At 39.5% G+C, this 18,944-nt stretch overlaps 1 protein-coding gene across 11 annotated transcripts in view; it reads right to left on the bottom strand.

The window, feature by feature from the left end:
- Positions 1-18,944, bottom strand: part of TENM1 (teneurin transmembrane protein 1) — a 1,412,425-nt gene that overhangs the window by 22,760 nt on the left and 1,370,721 nt on the right. For all 11 annotated transcript variants that reach the window (XM_050964456.1, XM_050964455.1, XM_050964457.1 and 8 more), the window contains 4 exons: positions 13,875-14,241; positions 11,652-12,162; positions 5,401-5,573; positions 3,669-3,904 (listed from right to left, as the gene is read on the bottom strand). In XM_050964456.1, coding sequence (XP_050820413.1) covers positions 3,669-3,904; positions 5,401-5,573; positions 11,652-12,162; positions 13,875-14,241 — 1,287 coding nt within the window. The remainder of the gene's footprint in view (positions 1-3,668; positions 3,905-5,400; positions 5,574-11,651; positions 12,163-13,874; positions 14,242-18,944) is intronic.

Here is an 18,944-nt window from a genome sequence, read left to right on the forward strand (position 1 = left end):
CCGACAAAACTCCACTATGCTATATATTAGACTTGTGACCCTATGCCCACTTTACCGACAATACCAGCTTAGACACTCATGTCCCTTTCTCTTAGAAGTATCCCTGATCCTGTTCACATGCATGGAATATCTTCTCTTCTCTTGCCCACCAAGCCATCACATGCTCCTCATTTAAGTCCCTCCAGAAAGCTCACCTCTTCCTGGATGCTCACAAGAAGTGACTCATTGCCAGCGACTCTCATAGCTTTAGCATTTTTTGTTTATAAAAGGTGGGAAAGAGGAAAATAACCAACCAAAAATCCTAACCCAAGCCCCAAAATGTACTGGCACTTATGCTCAGTGACCATGTGAGCTCCCTTGTTCAAGAAACAAAATCTCAGATGAATTTGGCACGAAAGGATTCAACTTTAAAGGGGAAAAAGTCTTTACCTTACACTTTAGAAGACAGAGCAAAAATACGCTTCTCTCACTTGTATTTAAAATGATCATTTAATCTAGAAAAACATAGTTAAGCTTTAATTGCCCCCTTCCCTGGGAATATCCTCATGGAGATCTCTCCCCTAGCATTCTGGTGAGAGTGGAGGAATGAGGTCTCCCGCAGATTGGATCCACAAATCCTGCTGACACCTTGAGATCTGCACAGAGGAGCTGTGCCTTAACCTCATTTCTGGCTCTTCTCTATGGCAGTGGTGTTCCAATAGAACGCCTCTAGCCTAGGCTTCCCAAACAACCCTCCTTCAAAGGGGAATTCCATTGTAGAGCAGGAATGGAGGTGGACACTGAGAAATAATATAGGTAGAATAATATTCTTTGTCAATTCCTGTTTTTATCTCATCCAGTCCTCTCTCAGCATGCCCACTGTTTGCCCTCCATCTTCGTGTAGCTATTGGTAGTATCTAGGGGAGAAGACGACTCTTCCATGTAGGCAGTTGAGATGCCTTTCTGAGCCAGAGAGGGGATCCGTGTGTGGATGATCTCTGTGGTATGCACATCTCAAGAGTACAAACAGGCTCTTTTTAGTTTACCATAATAATGATGATACTATTGTGACGTGGCTGGATATTTTTGGAGTGGTTGAGCTTCCATAACAGTATGTCGAGTGAGTAATACACTGTAGATTCTCCTGCTGAACAGAACAACAAATGGACTAGCGGTTTCATGCAGTTTCAACTCAGCACTTGATCTATGGGTGCTTTAACTTGCTTGTAATTTTTCAATAAATGGACATATTTCACTTCTTAAGCATATTTCACTCCTCTAGACTCAACACACCTGTGAACCTCCTCCTTTTTTGGCATTTGCTACTGAGGAAAACAAAGGTGCAGATGAAAATGAGTTAAAAGAACATGGTATGAAATTAGTCACTGGAAAATTTAAGGTGAATATCAGAACAATATTGGGCAGGATGAAGCACTTGAACATAAGTCAATATGAGGCAGAATAAATGATCAGATGAACCTTTGACATTTATCACTTTTATGATTTAATGCACTTAAATAGGTGTTTTGCAGTTATCTAAGCACAGTCTGAAAGACTTATGCAGAAATGAACCAATTGTTGAATTGCACGGTGAAGACTGTTTGAGCCACCCATTCATTCCTACAACATGCATATTTACCAATACAGCACAGTAACTTTTCACTTAACATTGTAGTTATGTTCTTGAAAAATGCAATGTTAAGTTAATCTATGTTAAATGAATCCAATTTTCCCACAAGATTTAATGTAAATGGGGGGGTTAGATTCCAAGAAAATTTTTTTGGGACAGACAAAAGGCATTATATACTGTACAGTACTCTACTGTACTATGGTTGGGAGGCGCCCCTGGCTTCCCCACACAGGCACGGCCCGCTGCAGACAAGGACACTAGGAAGCACCTTGTGCGGCAGCAGTGGTAGATTCTCCCCAGAAGAACAGGCACTGACTTTGCCGGGAGATGCTCCAGGCCCGCCTCTTCTCGTCCTCGCTCTACTCCAGGCCCACCTCTTCCCACCCCCACTCCACCTCCTCTCCGTGCCTTCGCTCCTCCCCCTCCCTCCCAGTGCTTCCCCTGCCGCCAAACTCTGTTTGTGTGGTGTTTAGGACTTTCTGAGAGGGAGGGGGAAGAGTGGAGACATGGCGCTTTCCTGCTTCTCCCCCTCCCTGCCAGAAAGTCCTAAGCGCCGCCAAACAGCTGTTTGGTGGGGGGGAAAGCATTGGGAGGGAGGGGGTGGAGGCGGAGAAGAGGAACTTGTGCAATGCTCCCTTGTAAAGTTGAGTATCAGGGGGTAGCTGTATTAGTCTGTATCCACAAAAACAACAAGGGTCTGGTGGCACCTTAAAGACTAACAGATTTATTTAGGTATAAGCTTTCGTGGGTAAAAAATCTCAATTCTTCAGATTCATGGAGTGAAAGCTACAGATGCAGGCATTATATAATGACATATGAAGAAAAGGGAGTACCTCTGTAACATTATATAATGCCTGCATCTGTAACTTTCACTATTATATTATAAATCTAATATTACTGATTGCTTAAAGCCCCTCCCCCCCTCCTTTTTTTTTTAACACAAGTTAACAGTTGCTTTGGGTCCTACTGTTAATCAAATGGTGAATGTGACCATCTGTCATTATCATCTGTGAATTCTCAGGAAGGAAAATACAAATCAAGGATGTAATGTTAAAAATGCTTGTTTATTAGGACCAGATTGTGACCTGGCTAATGCACTTGTGCAGGGGAATGAGGGATGCAAGTTGTATTGTGGATACCGTAAGGAGAGAGAGAGAACAGCACCATGAAGGCATAGCTTTTGACTTGCCTTAATCTCCTCCTTCTGCCATACGTACTGGCAAGTGCAGTTCAGCAGTGCACCACTGAAGGTAATCTGCCCCAGGTACAGCACTGGGCAGCTGGCAGAGATTACCTCTAGCCCAGGAGCGGTGCCAGGGTTTCTGACGCCCTAGGCGGACGGCTATTTCGCCGCCCCCGGCGGTCCCGGTGGACCTACCGCAGTCATGCCGGTGGACGGTCCACTGCTGGAAAGGCTCCGGTGGAGCTGCCACAGTGATGCCGGCGGACAGTCTGCTGCTGGAAAGGCTCTGGTGGAGTTGCCGCAGGCATGACTGCAGTAGGTCCGCCGGAGCCTTTAGACCAGAGCACCGTCCGCCAAAATGACTGCGGCAGCTCCACCGGAGCCTTTCCAGCAGCGGACCATCCGCCAGCATGACTGCGGTAGGTCCACCGGGACCGTGTGCCGCCCCCCCGCCAAAATAGCGCCCCCCAAAAATTCTGGTGCCCTAGGCCGTTGCCTAGGTCGCCTAAATGGTAGCGCCGGCCCTGCTCTAGCCAGAACAAGAAGGGAAGTCAGAATGCAAAGACTCACAATCTGCAATGGGGGCAGAGTACATGTTGCCCCTTGCCCCAGGCTTTTGCCACAAATCATAATTTAACCCTTAGTTGAAAAGAAAAAAAATGCAATTGTATCTGGAGGTCAAGTTTAACAACTAAAATAAATGGATCAGAATCCCTGTGAGCTTGGGAGAGACAATTTGTGTTTGAAATCTGTGGTTAAGGCCTAGCTCTAAAATATACTCTTCATTACAATTTTTATAAAGAAATAAATTCCAACAAGATTTAAGTCAGTTGTCTTCAGAAGAAATACTGCACTTTACAAAAGAGGAATCCTTACCCGTAACCTTCTCTCAAATGCTGAGATATTGCCTTTGGTCTGCTCCTTCCTTTGCCTCCATTCTATTAGGTTTGAATTATGCTCTCCAGGTAATGAGATATTGCACTTTCCCAAAGTGGGGTTAACAACACCTGCTAGAATGTGGGGCTCTGTGTTTAGAGTGATCTCCATTCCGCTGGCAAATGTGACTCTCAGCGAACCATCCGGGCTGACCCGATAGATATTCTGCGTGTTGTCTGTCAATAAAACAAGATGAGGAGAGTTCAGTTCTCCACCTTTATGAAACAGAAGTTAGATGTGCAAGGGTATATTTGTCCATGGTTTATAGGCAGCTGTATATATACCAACATCGGTATATGTTTGTAACCTGGAGGCTGCAGGTCTTCAGATATGTAAACAAATTTTCAGTAAATTTAGGCCTTATTATTTTCATATTGGAGCCATCCTACATCCTGAATAAAGGTCATCTGCCTTCAGATCATAGGCTTTTAAAAAAGTGAATTCATCAGGTTGGCTTTTTGGCCACTCTGACTGTATGCTGATGATTAGTCTGTTGGGGTCAATATACCACTAATATAATAAAGCATAACCCTTAAATGAACTTAACGAAGAATTGAGACCGAGTCTGACAGTTATTTTTTCAACTATCTAGGATAAGAACCTCTCCCCCGACTCTGTCCTCTTTACGCCATATAAAAGGGCTGAAAAGCCCTATTTCTGGTTGTGGGAGGATTTCCCTGGCACAGGTGCTGTGGAAATCAGTGATAAGGCTGCCTTCTGAGGACCCCCTCCACAAGCCCTGGCATAGAGAGCATGTCAGGGGTGCAGCTGGCGGCAGGAGGGGATGTGTCAGTGGTGAGACCAGAACATGAAATGCTGTGAAGAATCTAGGCAGTGCTGCAGCCCACAGGGCACCCAGTGGAAGCTGCCATAGGCTTAGATAGGCTTTAAGTATAATTAAAATTATGCTGCAGGCCCTGGAGCTGCCCTGGATTGTGACAATGCTAAGGTGGTTTAAAGCCATCTTAAGTCTTCCTTCCCCACGCTGTGAATTCTGTGCTGCACATGTCAGGGTACATCTGCCCTGGAGCTGGAAGGTGTAATTTCCAGCTCGATGAGACATACATACGGTAGCTTTTATTGAGCTTGCACTCTAAAAATAGAGTGTAGCTGCAATAGCTTGAGCACCTGTCTACACAGAATCTTGGTATTCATGACTTACCTACATGCACTCAGCAGCTGATATGGGTCACATTTTGTTGTCATTCCTATAAGAACCACTGCTAGAAGGTGGCATTGCCAGGAATGAATTTCCCACATCACCCACTGACGGCATTTCCATGTTACAGTGTCAATATGGCAAGTCAATCTTTTGCGGGGTATTTCTTAGAATGACAAAACTCACTGCATCAAAGTCAATTCTTACCACTTTGATACTGAGATACTAAATGGTGTTACGCATAAAGTCTAGAGATAGCAGAGGTTTCAAAAAACAGAGTGTATCCACTGACCCCTGAATACACTCATAGTTGGAAGTGCACCCACCAATGGTCCATTGTTAGTAGTTACTTGAGCAGTATAATAAAATAGGAACTAGAAATTTGGGTTGAAGTTCAGAGGAAACAATCAGACAAAGTAAGGTGATTTTTTTTGGGCAAACTGATAAAAATGCAAGTGGCTATAGTTTCAAATTTAATAACTATGGCAAAAGAAACAGAGATACTTTAATTACCTTGTTTTAAAGTGTATATAGTAGAGGTAGCTGAGAAGTTTGTAGCTGTGATCACATTTTCTCTGTTTGAAGATTCAAGTTCTACTCTTGTTAGTTTTTCAACATCACTGTGGAAACTGCTGACCTCACCAGTTGGAAACGTTGCATTAGTCAGGTGGCCTTCAAGGTCATACCTGAGAAAACAGAAGATTCAAATGTTACAGAACTTTGGAGAGGGTCAATATAAATTTGCATGTGCTCCTATGAGCAATTATGGTGCAAGTTTAAATAATGCTGACTGCCAACACTGCACAATAAATAAAAAGGTAAATTGTTTAATTAATTGTTAAATGTTAATTCTTCTACTTTTGAATTCTTTATCTCTGATTTGAGTTATATTTTTTAGTATTGCCAGATAAAATAGGTAATAGGTCACTTTAGTGTAAAACCACTGTCTAAATCACCTGTATCATGTTAAGTTGCAACATATACAATCCGTGGTGATTTAAACTTTCTTTGATGTGATACAGGAAAGCTGTCACTAGAGGTCACTCTGCATTCAGATAACTAACAATGACATTTTCTAATATTTGAATCAAATTAATCCTAGTTCTTAGATACTGCAAAATACAAACATAATATTTTGTTGCTGAATTTTAAATATTTAATATGTATGATGAAAAATTAAAAAAACCCCTACAGTTATAAGTAAATACATAGGATCCAATTCGCAATGGTTATGTTGCCTGCTTGGTACTTACTTGGATGAGTATTTCCCATGGGATTTCTTGAGTAAGAACTACTCAGCATGACACAGGACAGTAGTAACTGGACCTAAACATTTTAGATAACCCATATTTCATGTGCTGTATGAACTATTTTATTTCAGGGAACATTATGTATATTCAAATCAGCCCACATTATGAAAAAGTGAATAATGCACAGACCTGGAACAACATCTCAAATGGATTTTCACTTCTACAAATATGTTTGTACTCTTAACTGAGGTGACCTTCTGGACAGTAGTAAAACAGAATGAAAGCTTGGACAGAGGCTGACCCAAGATCTCAGTTAAACTGGTTTCCTTCAAGGCTCTCATGTGATTTTGTGGTTTTATTAATATTTTTACTACTTAAGATAATGTGATTTTTTTTCAAAATTAAAACTAATTCATATCTCATCACTACAAGTTGTTAACACATATTTAAGCAGTACTATTTGGAATTTAAATGATGTACAATAATATCCTTTTCACTTATAGCCAGCAGCTCGATGCAGATGATTTACTAACCTCGCTCTGAAAAAAATTATGCAGAACACCCCTCTGTGCCTGGCACTGGTACACAATAAGGCCCAGTCTTATAGCTCCCACTGATGTGAATACTTCTGACCCATCCAAGTGGACGCATTGAAATTACAGGTCTACTTATCTGAGATAGGACTAGTCATGTGAGAAAGGGCATATTTCTGAATAGTTAGATTATTATATTTTAAAGTCTTTCTCCCCATATTTACAAAACATTATGAGGCCAGATCTCTGCTAGCGTGTCAAATGGTGTAGTTCCATTGACTTCAATGGAGCCATTCCATTTTACAGCAGTGATCTGGCCATGGTCTTTGTTTAATGTGCTGGCAGCATCGCTATAGTACAAAAGACTAAATTAGCCAAACAATGTCCATGTGACCCTAGAAGTATTTGTGCATAAAATGAGGGAAGAAGTTTGGATTCCCCATAAAAAGAAAGAAGAGAAAAATACAGCAGATGTTCTTTTCAGATGAAAACATGTTTCAGACATAACTGCTGAACAACTTGCTTTTTTGCCAAATTAATTCCTCAAATGCTAGAAATATTATAGTTATCTCTCTCTGTTTTTCTACTACACTCATATATATTATGAACACTTACAGACATTCCACCCCCCATCCTGGTTGTATGGAAATTGACCAGCTTCCACAGCTGCTAGTTAACCTGACTAATTCAAATCACTATTGTTCATCATTAGAAAACTCTCCATTAAAGTTGGTCAATCATATTTCATTTCCTGCCTGATGGAACAGATGCGAGAGGCTAGCCTGAGCATTCAGATTGCCTATTTTTTATTGTCCCTTTATTGGAACTCATTTGAGAATAAAATGTAGGGTCTGATTCTGACACGTTAATGATGGCATAAATAACTCCCCACGCAGTTGTGCTGATGAAAATGGGACTAGAGGAAAATATGCTACTCAGGGTCCGTGTAGATGTGGACATGAATGATTATACATTTAACAATAAGGGCCAGATTGCAGAACGTCTGCACTGATGAACATGTATCCAAGTGAATGGTCTCATAGAATTTAATGGAACTACTCACAGAAGTGAGAATTCACCAATCTGAATAAAGATTCCACAATCTGACCACAAGGAGATCTTTTTCAGTCCTCTCCTAAAAAAGCCCTGAAGACCAGATTCTGCCACCATTATTCATGATGAGTATTAAGGTACCATGAGTACCATTCTTGGGATCAATGGGAATCATCGCAGACCACAATATGGTAAGAGTGTCAGAATCAGGACCTATTCATGTTAATTTAAGACTCAGTTACACAACCCTCACTCAGGTCAGTGACCATTTAATCTTGCAAGTAACCCCACTGATTTCAGTGGATCTACTCACATGAGGAAGTGCTCACCAATGAATGAGATGCACAATGGATAAGGTACATTCAAAGCTCATTTTCATTTCTATATACTGTATGTAGTTAAGGATAAGAATAAAAAAATAAAATGATTTAAAGGGAACTTTTTCTGATATGTGGTTTTTTTTGTCCTACTTTTTAAAATGAGGCCCCTAACAAAAATCTCTCCCCTTTCATGGCTTTAATGATACCATATTAAAAAAAAGATGACTGAAAATTGTACATTAGCTGCAATTTTATGCAAACGTTCTTTCAGCACTTCCATTTAATCAGATAATAGTAAATGGGTGACAAGTGCTTTTGTAGGTGGTTTTCCTCCCTCTTCATAATTTCTCTCAGAGAGGGAAACTGACATACAGGTAGATGTTCCGAACTATTCATTATCTTTGCTCGTGTTCCAATGTATGTATGATACATGTTGTTAAACAAACTCATCCCTATTTCAGCTTGACAGTGTCGTGGTTTGAACTTTTAGATTTGAATGCAAATCTGGTTTAAAAAGCAAACATGATTTCAAGCAATTTCATTTGAAAGTTGTTCATATATTAATTCTCCTGGCCCCAACCCTATCTTTATGTAGGATTCAGCAGCAATTCAGAGGCATCTAACCCTTTCAAAACATCTAATTTTCAAAATGAAAATCAAGGTGCTTGGAATGTGGAAAGTATCCTGACCTATCTGGAAAATACTGTCTGAGTATACAATACATAAGGACTATCTTATCTTGTAAACCCCTCAGAGAAGGAGGGCTCAACTCCATCCTGAAAACCTGTGATATCAACTATAGTGCTAATTACTGTGTGTTGTCCCACTGACTGTAAATGTGTGTGTTATATTTCATCTGTCATGGGATTATTCACAGCAGTAGTAATTATTCTTGGAAGAAAAGCATTTGGGCCCTAATGTAAACACCACTGGAAGTTACAAGTAATCACTGAAATCAATGGGGCTGTTTGGTATTTTTACTATTACTCCTGGCCATAAGGGTTTGCAGGGTAGGACCCTAATACTCTACCCCATTGGAAACACAAATTATAAATGGTCTAATGCTTCACCTGGAACATATATAATTATTACAGATGAATCATTGATAGAAACATTAGTCATACTTAGATGGATGACTTAAAATATTTGACAAAAATATTTATGGCAGTATTGCATTTTTTATTTTTTATCATCTTCTTATTATTCTGTAATAGGAATACATAAATTCCACTGAACGATCGTAGAGAAAAAAAATAGAGTGAGCAAATAACAAATAGATGGCCTCTCCTCTCTTCCCCTTTTTACCACAGTGAAATCAGATTCTAGAATGAGTGAGGACAGTAAGTTACATCACCTGGAGTTGAAACAATGAAAGTGTGAAGAAATGTTTAATTTAGCAAAACTTCCTAATGCTAGTCATACATGTCATATTCATTTAGAATGTGCTCTTTTGAATTTCTTGTTGTCAGACAACGTTAAACCCCTTCAAGACCCAGGTGTCTCCAAGTGATGAAGTCTGTATGACATCCAATGGGGAGTACTTACGAGAAGACTGAGCTCTTCAAAAATAATGTTACCATAAAGCTTGAGCTATGCTTGAACGAATAACTTGCAGGAGAGCAACACACTCAAGCAATAATTCCATTAAAGTATTTTGAACCGAATGTCCTGTATACAATTCAGTGGGATGGGGTAAAAATAGCCAATGAAACCTGCCAAGAGCCATATACTTAAAAATAATCTGCTCTTGAAAGGTTATCTGCTACTCAAAAGAAAGATAAAGCCCTGGTAATTATTTTAAGAAGTAATAGACATGATCTGGAACTATAATGAAATCTTTTTGAAAAAGTGATTGACCAATGGCGTAGATACTGATCCCATAGTTCTGATGTATTGAAATGGGACATGTCCATACTGTCAGAGTTATGACAAAGAAGTTAAAAATTAACTATAATACACATTATTGTAGATCACTGAATTCAATGATTTATGAAACACATATATATGCTTAATCTACATCTAAAGCTCTTATAATAAGTGAAAACATTGTCAGATCACTGTCACAACAGCACCCAAGACACAGTGAGCATTCTGGATTAATTTGGAGAGCATTATTTTGGTCCATTATAGTTGAAATTTGTACAAGTAAAATTCCTGAGATCAAAAGTTGAACTAGGAAGAACATATATGGTCCTGTTTTCCAGCACACCATCAAAAATGTACGTCTCCATGTTAGTGGGCTTATGCCAACCCTTTTAATCTGTCTATGACAGAATTATAGAGGCCACGATGGGAAAATATCTTCGATATCCAATTGCAGCCTATGCAATGAGCAGCAGTTTTTCTCTGCATCAATCCCACTCAGACTTTATATAATATATTTCTGGAGCCGCTAATGATCGTGACTCAACTATCTTGCTAAGCAGTTTTGGCTATTACCTAATTCTCACTGTATTTTCTGCTTATATCTAACTTGATTATTTCCATTTTTAGTCTTGGACCATAATTCATTCTTTTCACACTATCCAATAAAGAAAACATTCTTTAACCTTCCTTCCTATTAGCACCTCTGAAATATCACAGTGTTAACATGCATAAGTTAAGCGATCACTCTTTGTATCCTTAACCAGCAACACTAAAATCAATTGGTAAAAAATAAGGAATCCTGAAGTGTCACACATCCCTTGAAGCAAACATGAACCTTTTCTTACGTGTAACCTCCCTCTGGGATGCCATCCAGTTAGTCTGAATGTTTGATAGCTCCTATATCCCCCTACTGCTTGACTGACACCTTTTGCCATCCTTTCTTGCTCTTTGGAAGTGCTTTCAAGTTTATATTTAGAGTCCATCACTCCTCAGGCCTTTCTCCTGGACTCCCTTGCCGGTTATTATATATCCTCCTTGCCTACTGTAGGAAACTTTTCCATCTTTCTCTATCTCTGTGCTTTCATTCCTTTAAGATCCCCAACTTAATTTCCTCATGCAGCACTCTCTTCAAGTTTAAGTCAAGTGTTCTGCTAACACTATTTCTCCATTCTTACTTTCCTCCCCAGGGCAAATTTTCTGCTCCATTTCATCACGTGCATCTTCACCTGCTCAACCACCTTCTGCTAACTTCCTGAGTAACAAAGCTACTGCCACAGCCTCTGTTCTCATTTGTAGTCTCAACCACACTGATTAACACAATTAAATGAAATCCAAGATGCAGAAAGGTCCCTCTCAAAACGTTTTTTATGGACCCTCCTCATTCCCTCAGTTGGTTTCTAGACTTGAGCTTTCTCTCTCTCTGCTCCTCCAGCTGCTGTCTGACCAAAGTTACAAACACAGATTGCAGGGGTTTTAAATAACAAAAGGGCAAACAAAGTATAATTTCAAGTACTTTTTGTAACACTTAATATGTACTAAGTATTGTGCTTTCACATACAACAGGCTTTGACACTTAAGAATTAATACTGCTGTGTATTGTATTAGCTTATGCAACAGCTCTACATGTCTTGTATCATGCCGAGTTATTAGAACTGGCTTGAAAAAATACAATTTTCATTCCAAACAGCATGCTTTATGAGACTTCAGAATACAGAAAAAAATGTTTAAAATTAGGAACTCACTCATAAACTGTTGTCCATCCATTCTCATTACTTTTGGTTGCTAGAAGACCTGTGTTACCAGGATATGTCATCAGGGCTAAACTGTAGCTTTGAGCATATACTTTTTTCAGAACACCATTGCTGCTTATTGTTAGCCAATACACCTGGCCTCCAGGCACCACTAGCCACAGAGGCAACCCACTAGCATCTCTGCGAATATGAACTGAATTCCCATTGCTGTTAGTGATTGTGGCAATATCTCCTTCTCCATTGTATGTGAAATTGTAAATATAGTCCCTTGTTATCAGATTAAGTGTGTGAAGATGGGTCCCATTGGTGGTAAACTGATACAGTTCCTGGTCTGCTGGGGATGCAATCTCATGAATATTCATGTCACTGAGATGAGGCTTGTTTCGACTGACTGCACGGATGCGAATATTGCCAAGATCTGCTATGTACAGTGTGTCATCAGGAGAGACTGCTAGAGAAGAAGGTGCTTTCAGCTTTGCATCTTTGGCATATCCACCATCACCTGGAAAAGAAATATAATCCATAATCTCTGTGTTTACCCTTTCACAGTGTGAGACATCACACTCTGCCTCCAGAATCATTGATAAGAGTCAGTGAACCAAATTTTTTTTCAATGAATTTAAAACCCATTATCTAAAATGGTGTAATTCTGAATCAGCATCACTGAAAATTAACAATAAGATACAATTATCTCAGTTACACCAATTTTGCTAAATCCAAAAGCCTGCTGCTGGGAAAACTATTACATTGTACGATGCGAAAGCACAAAATAATGACAACTGAAGATCTTCTCCTCACTTCTTTCCCACTGTCATACAGTCAAAGTACAATAATTCCATAAATAAAGTATACACTCATAAAATAAATAGCAGTAATTTGGATACAATTACAAGTGGAGATTAGCTTATATTAAAAAAAACCAACCAACCCAACAACCAGTGTGTAATAAACTGTAGTACAGAACAAATGAGAAATATCAACCTTGCCCCCTTTCCAGCCAGCACTGGCAACTATCAGGACTAGACTGGACTGCGCTGCACATCTGTTCCTCCAGACTTTTCAGCCGGGGGTGGGGGGGTGGTCACTGTACCCTAAGGAGTGCTGGCAGAATCTCCATTGTTGTCCTTTACTAGCTGAATAAGGTCATACTGAGTTGAGACTTCTGAGGTCAACTCACCTATATTTGAAACTGATGTCACTCAGAGGTGTACTTGGTGCTTTCATGACTACTGCAGTGTGACGTGTCAGTGAACCAAACCCTTTGGCCCACACGTGTTTGATTTTTTTCTCTCTTCATATAAGATGCAAACAATGCTTTTTGGTCATTAACGAACCCCTGGCACCAAGGAGGCGTGTTAATTCCAGTCCTGGCCGAATTCCAATCTGTGTAATTACAGCCAGCCTATCGACAATCCCCCCCTGTAGTATTGTAATTAGATACAGTAACTCTGCTCTCTTATCTAAAATGTTGTGCTGTGTTGCTCTGCCCTGTTAAACTGCTACCATGTTTCCTGCCAGAGATGACTGCATTGGAGTGGTGGATGAAGACTGAAACAAATGATTGCATTCTCCTCTCCCAGAGCATTTATGAAGGAGGTAGTCAGAATTTGGCTCCCAGTATTCTGGTGTGTGAAGGAGGGAGCAGCTTGCGTTGCCAGAAGTGTTGACTGGCACACACAGTATGTGTTGTGCCAGAGGGGTGCTGGCTACACCACTTAAAATGTGCAGCAAGAGGCAACTTTTGAACATCCTCTGTGGTTCAGGTTTAGAGGAGGCATAAAATAGGGTTTTACATTCTATGTGAAGCACTTTGGGACACTCAATAAAAAGGGCTATGTGCACTCCAAGTAATTAGCACTGAAAGGTAAATTCCAAGCTCTGATGGAGGATGGTGATATCTGAAAATGGATAAGCAAAACTGACATGTAAGGTAGGCTCAGCATGAATTTAGATCTGTGCGTAACAATCTGCTTCAAAACAGGGTAGACAAAGCCCGCCCGGAGGCTCCTTCAGTGCCTACTGTGGAAAGATACACATTTATTTGCTGCTTAATTAAATGAATTCAAAAAGATTTGCCGAACTGTTACAGAATTTTTTAGCTTCTCAAGGAAAAAGAACCATTTTACAGTTTTTTTTCTTGCAGATACTGTAACCCAAACCAAGACTATGGGCTCTCAACAAAATAGGGAAGGAAGATGATTAGCCTCTGCTCACCTGAGAAACAGTCACAATTTGGGTCAATCTTGCAGTCACAATCTGTTGGGGCTCCAGCAATTATGGAGATCTCACCATTTGTTGTAACTTGCTGTATGCGGTTTATCTTTCTTTCATCTGTCTCAGCAATGTACAGTGTCCCACTGTGAGATATACTGATTGCTCTAGCTGATTCCAGGGTTGAATGGATTGCCACCTTGCTGACCAAGAAATGATCCATGCCTGGTACCTGGCAGTGAATAGGGCGACCCGCAATAATTCGCACACGCTTAGTCTCAGAAATCTGCAGCACAATGTTATTGTCCAGTACATACAATGAGTTGTCTATAGGGTTGACGGCGAGGTCTGTTGGCCATTCTAACCGCACCTGCAAAAAGAAGACTAGATTTGATTAAGTGGATTTTTTCTCCCTTAATACCACTCTCCATAAAAGTCTTATGATGGGCACAACAGAAAAAAAGAAAGAAAGAAAGAAAATGAATTCACAATGTTTTCTGCAATATGATGATATCCATTTTTATTATAATGTTCATTGTGATTAACTTATGTGGCAGTTAACACCCACAAAACATGTAATTACTGCTTTTTAAAAAGAGAAGCAAGTGATGGGTATAACCTTCAAAATAATATTAGGGAATGTACTCCATTTAAATAACTATAGGAGGACCCATTTATACACACGCTTTTAAACTGTGCTCATCACCATGGTATCTGGGCACCTGGTGGTCTTTGGATGTCATTGGTGTTCCATTATATTACAACTTCAAGCTTGTTTGTCTGGCTGTCAAAAAGTTTCAGCAAAGCATTTTCAAATGGTGGGATAATTTCTAGTATTAATGTGGAAAAAATGCTTATTTCTATTATAACTTAGCATCATCTGAAGTTTAAATGTACTACTTGCACAAGCCCATCATGCAAATAAAAACACACACAATTCATGTTATGCAACATCAGCCAGAAAATTTTCCAAGTTTGAACGTTATTGTTTCAAGGTTGCAGTGAGCTTTGGCAGAGTGAAAAACTAGCAAGGCACTGTCAGTGTTATAACACTGACTGACTGCTAGGCCAAGAGGAAAACCTACAGAGCAGAAGAACAAGATATTTTTTCAATGCTTATTAAATAAGAGAGGAACATTAATAAGTCTTATCTATCATCCCAACTATTAGCTAGTTAATTCTTCATAACACAATACAGTATCTAATTAATCATAAGTACTTGTAATGATTGTATTTTTTTATGAATACCATATTTCAGTGGTGGATTAAGTAATACCTATATGTTTATGGTTAGATTTTGCCCTGTACAATATGGGAGGGAGTGGTAAGGATCAGTAGGAACCTCTTTCTTCAGTGCAGCAGCAAAAGCAAGATTTCCAACATAGTGCTCAAAACAGTGCTAGAGGCATGACCCCAGTGCCATTGTTTCTGGTGCATCATGACCGTCGGGAATATGGCCTGCCAGCTAGGCGGAATGGCCAGTACCTTTCCCATTCATCTAGCTCACATGCTGCTGTCTGCCACATGTTAGCTGGGGCTACATTCTGCTATGTTTCAAAAGAACACAGCAACATGTTCCCTACTGTGGTTCTTCCTGGGAATCTTGGCCTGGTCAACAGGCTTTTAGAAAACCCACTCCTCCTCCCAGTGCTGGCCGGAGAAAATTTGGACCATAGTGTCACTACTGAAGGGTCAAATAAGAATAAAGCCATGAGGGTTACATTCTAGCCTGTTTTTACTGTTGGTGTTTCTGAGAAAAGAGATGATTTCATCTGAACGGAACTTTCCAAGTTAAATATTTAAAACATAGTAAGGAGGGGAGAGATAGCACAGTGGTTTGAGCATTGGCCTGCTAAACCCAGGGTTGTGAGCTCAATCCTTGAGGGGGCCATTTAGGGATTTGAGGATTGGTCTTGCTTTGAGCAGGGGTTGGACTAGATGATCTCCTGAGATCCCTTCCAACCATAATAATGTATGATTCTAAATAAATCAATAAAATGTGACATATTCCATGCAGAAGATTTTGTGGCAACTATTACTTTGTTCTTGTTGCTGTTGTGCTTCATTTTTTCACTGTGCTAATTAAAACCTCTATGAATTCAGAGATTGTAGAGGCTAATGTAAGACTCAGCATTAAGGAATGACATATGGTGAAGATTATGGGTATCCCAGGATACCTGCCTATCTGAGATCTGCTGAGGCACCAGGCTGAAGGAAAATCTGTTCAGTTACTCAGGATTCAGTATTTCCTGAATAGGCTCATTCTAAGAAGTATGTTGCTGGTTTGATAATTGATGTTTTTCTAAAGTGAGGGCAACGTGACTAACATGTGTCGCCCTGGGTGGTTATACTGGCTACATCGTAGAATTAGGGAAACTCACTGAATGATCAGATTCCTTCTGTTACTCCATTTTGATAGATAGCATAATAACTGGTATTAAGACTGATGTTTCTGGGTTCAAGATTTCTACTGCAGCAGGTGGCTGAGTCATTCCAAATGATGATAGATGGGGTGAAACAGTTGGAAACAGATTCCAGTTGTAGAGGTGCTCATTTCATTTTCTTGGTGACTTTTTGCTCTCTACAGCAGGAGTTAGGGCTGGATTTATATATGGCTTCAGTCTTCATTCTAGTTTCCTCTTTTCAAGTGAGGGATCATTGTGAAGTTGAACAAAACTATCTAGGAACAGAAAATAATGCCTAAAAATAGACTTAGAGGGCCTGATAAAATATGCCTTCAATGTACTCATATTGCAGAGATATTGTACAATTATAAAAAGCAAAAAACACATTAAAGGTAGCAGGAAAGAAACACCTACTTCCCTGCTTCTTCCTCATAGGTCGCTTTGGTGTAGAGATGATCTGTGATAAACCATGGCTGTGCTAGATCATGTGCTGGTTGTGGAAATCTCAGGCTGAAACAACTATTTCCACCATAATTATATTTGTTTGTGTGAGACAAAGGAGATGCTCCACCATAATATCTGCAAAGTCTTGAAGCTGGTTTTATTTTGCGAGTGGACACCACTTTTGCTCAGTGGCTAATCTGCATTCCTCCCACTGTGAGAAAATATCTGTGACTTTGCAGATTTTAGTAATTTAGTAAATTCAAGCCAAGCTATCAGCTTCTCTGATTTTAGGCTAATAGGTTTTTATGTGACTGATTTTTAATTTAAGTCAAAGACACCTAAAATCTAGAGGACCAGATCTCCAGTTGAAGTAAATCAGTATAGCTGCAGTGACGTCAACAGAGGTTTGTTGATTTAGATCAGCTGAGGATTTGGCATATGTTGATGGATGCTTTTTTGTGTATATTGAAATAAACAGATGAACTATTATTTCAGGAGACCTGTACAGTTTTTGTTACCAAGGGTCAATGTCTTTTCTCTGTTACCTTTGTGTAAATCCGAAATATCTGCTGAATCTAATGGAGTTACTGTAGAATCACACTGGTGTATCACAACAGAATTTGGCCAAATAAGCTAATAAGATCTTTATTTTTCCTAACATGATCGGGAAATTCAGATACATCTGAGCAAATACTGCACCATGTTTGTTAGATTCAATGATACCTTGAAAATGCACTGGTTATTCTACCTCTTTGTATTCTTTTCCATCAATCAAATTACCCTCTGGCAGTTCTCTGTGACTAAACAGCCAGTTGGTGCTTCATCCAAGTCTAATACACAAATTACAGAGGACCACTCCAATTCCCATTTGATTTGACTGTGCCTTGTGGCTATTAAAAATCTGTTCATATAAAAGCCCTTCAGTTAGAGTTAGAAGTTTAGGCATGATATTATGCTCTTTAATTGGAAGTGGTACTTCAAAACCCTGTATAAACAATCTTTCCCCCTTTTATATTTATTTTTCTCATTCCTTAAAATTAAGACAACTGTAAATGGTATTTTTATTATTTGAAGGGCTGTTGCCTTTCAAACAATCTAACTGAATGAATGTGGCACTGCGGATTATCCTGGAGTAAATGTAGGCTGGTGAGGTAAAAGTTAAGGTCCAATCCTGCATTCCTCACATACCCAAATTGTTGGGCGACACTCTAGTTTTAGTTCATTGGGGGCTACCAACCTTGTGCAATGGAAATGGATGCAAGGTGAAATGATAGCTCCCACAGTCATCATTTTTGCATATTTATTTAACATGCAGTTTTCGTGGGATTCTGCTTTTAGATGGCAACTTCTTGTGTTGCCTCTACTGCTGCTGAGAGTTAGAGTCAATGCCTTGCTGGTGAAGTGCAAGATTAACTCCTGCTTGCCTGGCTTTCTAAATATTTTTAACGCAGATATTTTAGGAAGGAGTATGCACTTAAATCACAGATATGTACCTGAAACCTTAATTTTGGCTTCATCACATTTTTTTGTCTGGCATAGCTATATTAGATAGGCTAGAGAACTCCCACTGAATTCAATGGCAATTTTTTGTGCATAAGATACCTCTTTCATGCTAACATTAGGGTGTTCTTTGCTTTTGAACCCTTTACTGTGCTTTTTTCCTTTCAAATAAGTTTGCTAATTCAAAAAGACAAGTATTATAACCAAATAAAGAGTTCAAGTGGCTTGCTAAACAAGTACAAAATAATGTCAGTATTTTGTATGTGCTTAGCAAGCCACTTGTGCTTTTTATTTAGTTTTATTAGAAGAAAAAAAACAACCTATTGAACCTAATGGCCATTATTAGAGAGCACCAAAGGTTTAAGTGTTGAGACACAGGATTTCTTAGCACTTGGATACATTTCATTCATCAGTGATTAAGACAGGCCACATCAAATTCACAGCATAGGATGCACTGTTTCTTTGATTTCTAGCTATGCCTGGTTGGTATATTTTAAGTCAATTTCATGTAGCAGCATGAAATTCCTGCCAAAAAGATGTTTTTCTCATAGCACAGCATGAAGGATTACTTCCCATCTATACTGCTCAGCCCTGGCACTTCCATTTATGCTAAATCAGTTTCTTATTCCATTTTGGATAGGCATCTTCAAACTTGATCCTCCATTTAACTTTTGCAACGAATCTAGTTTTTTATCTCCTCCTATTCAGAGAGACCTACAGCTAC

The sequence above is a fragment of the Gopherus flavomarginatus genome, chromosome 8, assembly GCF_025201925.1.
Source record: "Gopherus flavomarginatus isolate rGopFla2 chromosome 8, rGopFla2.mat.asm, whole genome shotgun sequence".
In the NCBI taxonomy this organism is placed as follows: Eukaryota; Metazoa; Chordata; order Testudines; family Testudinidae; genus Gopherus; species Gopherus flavomarginatus.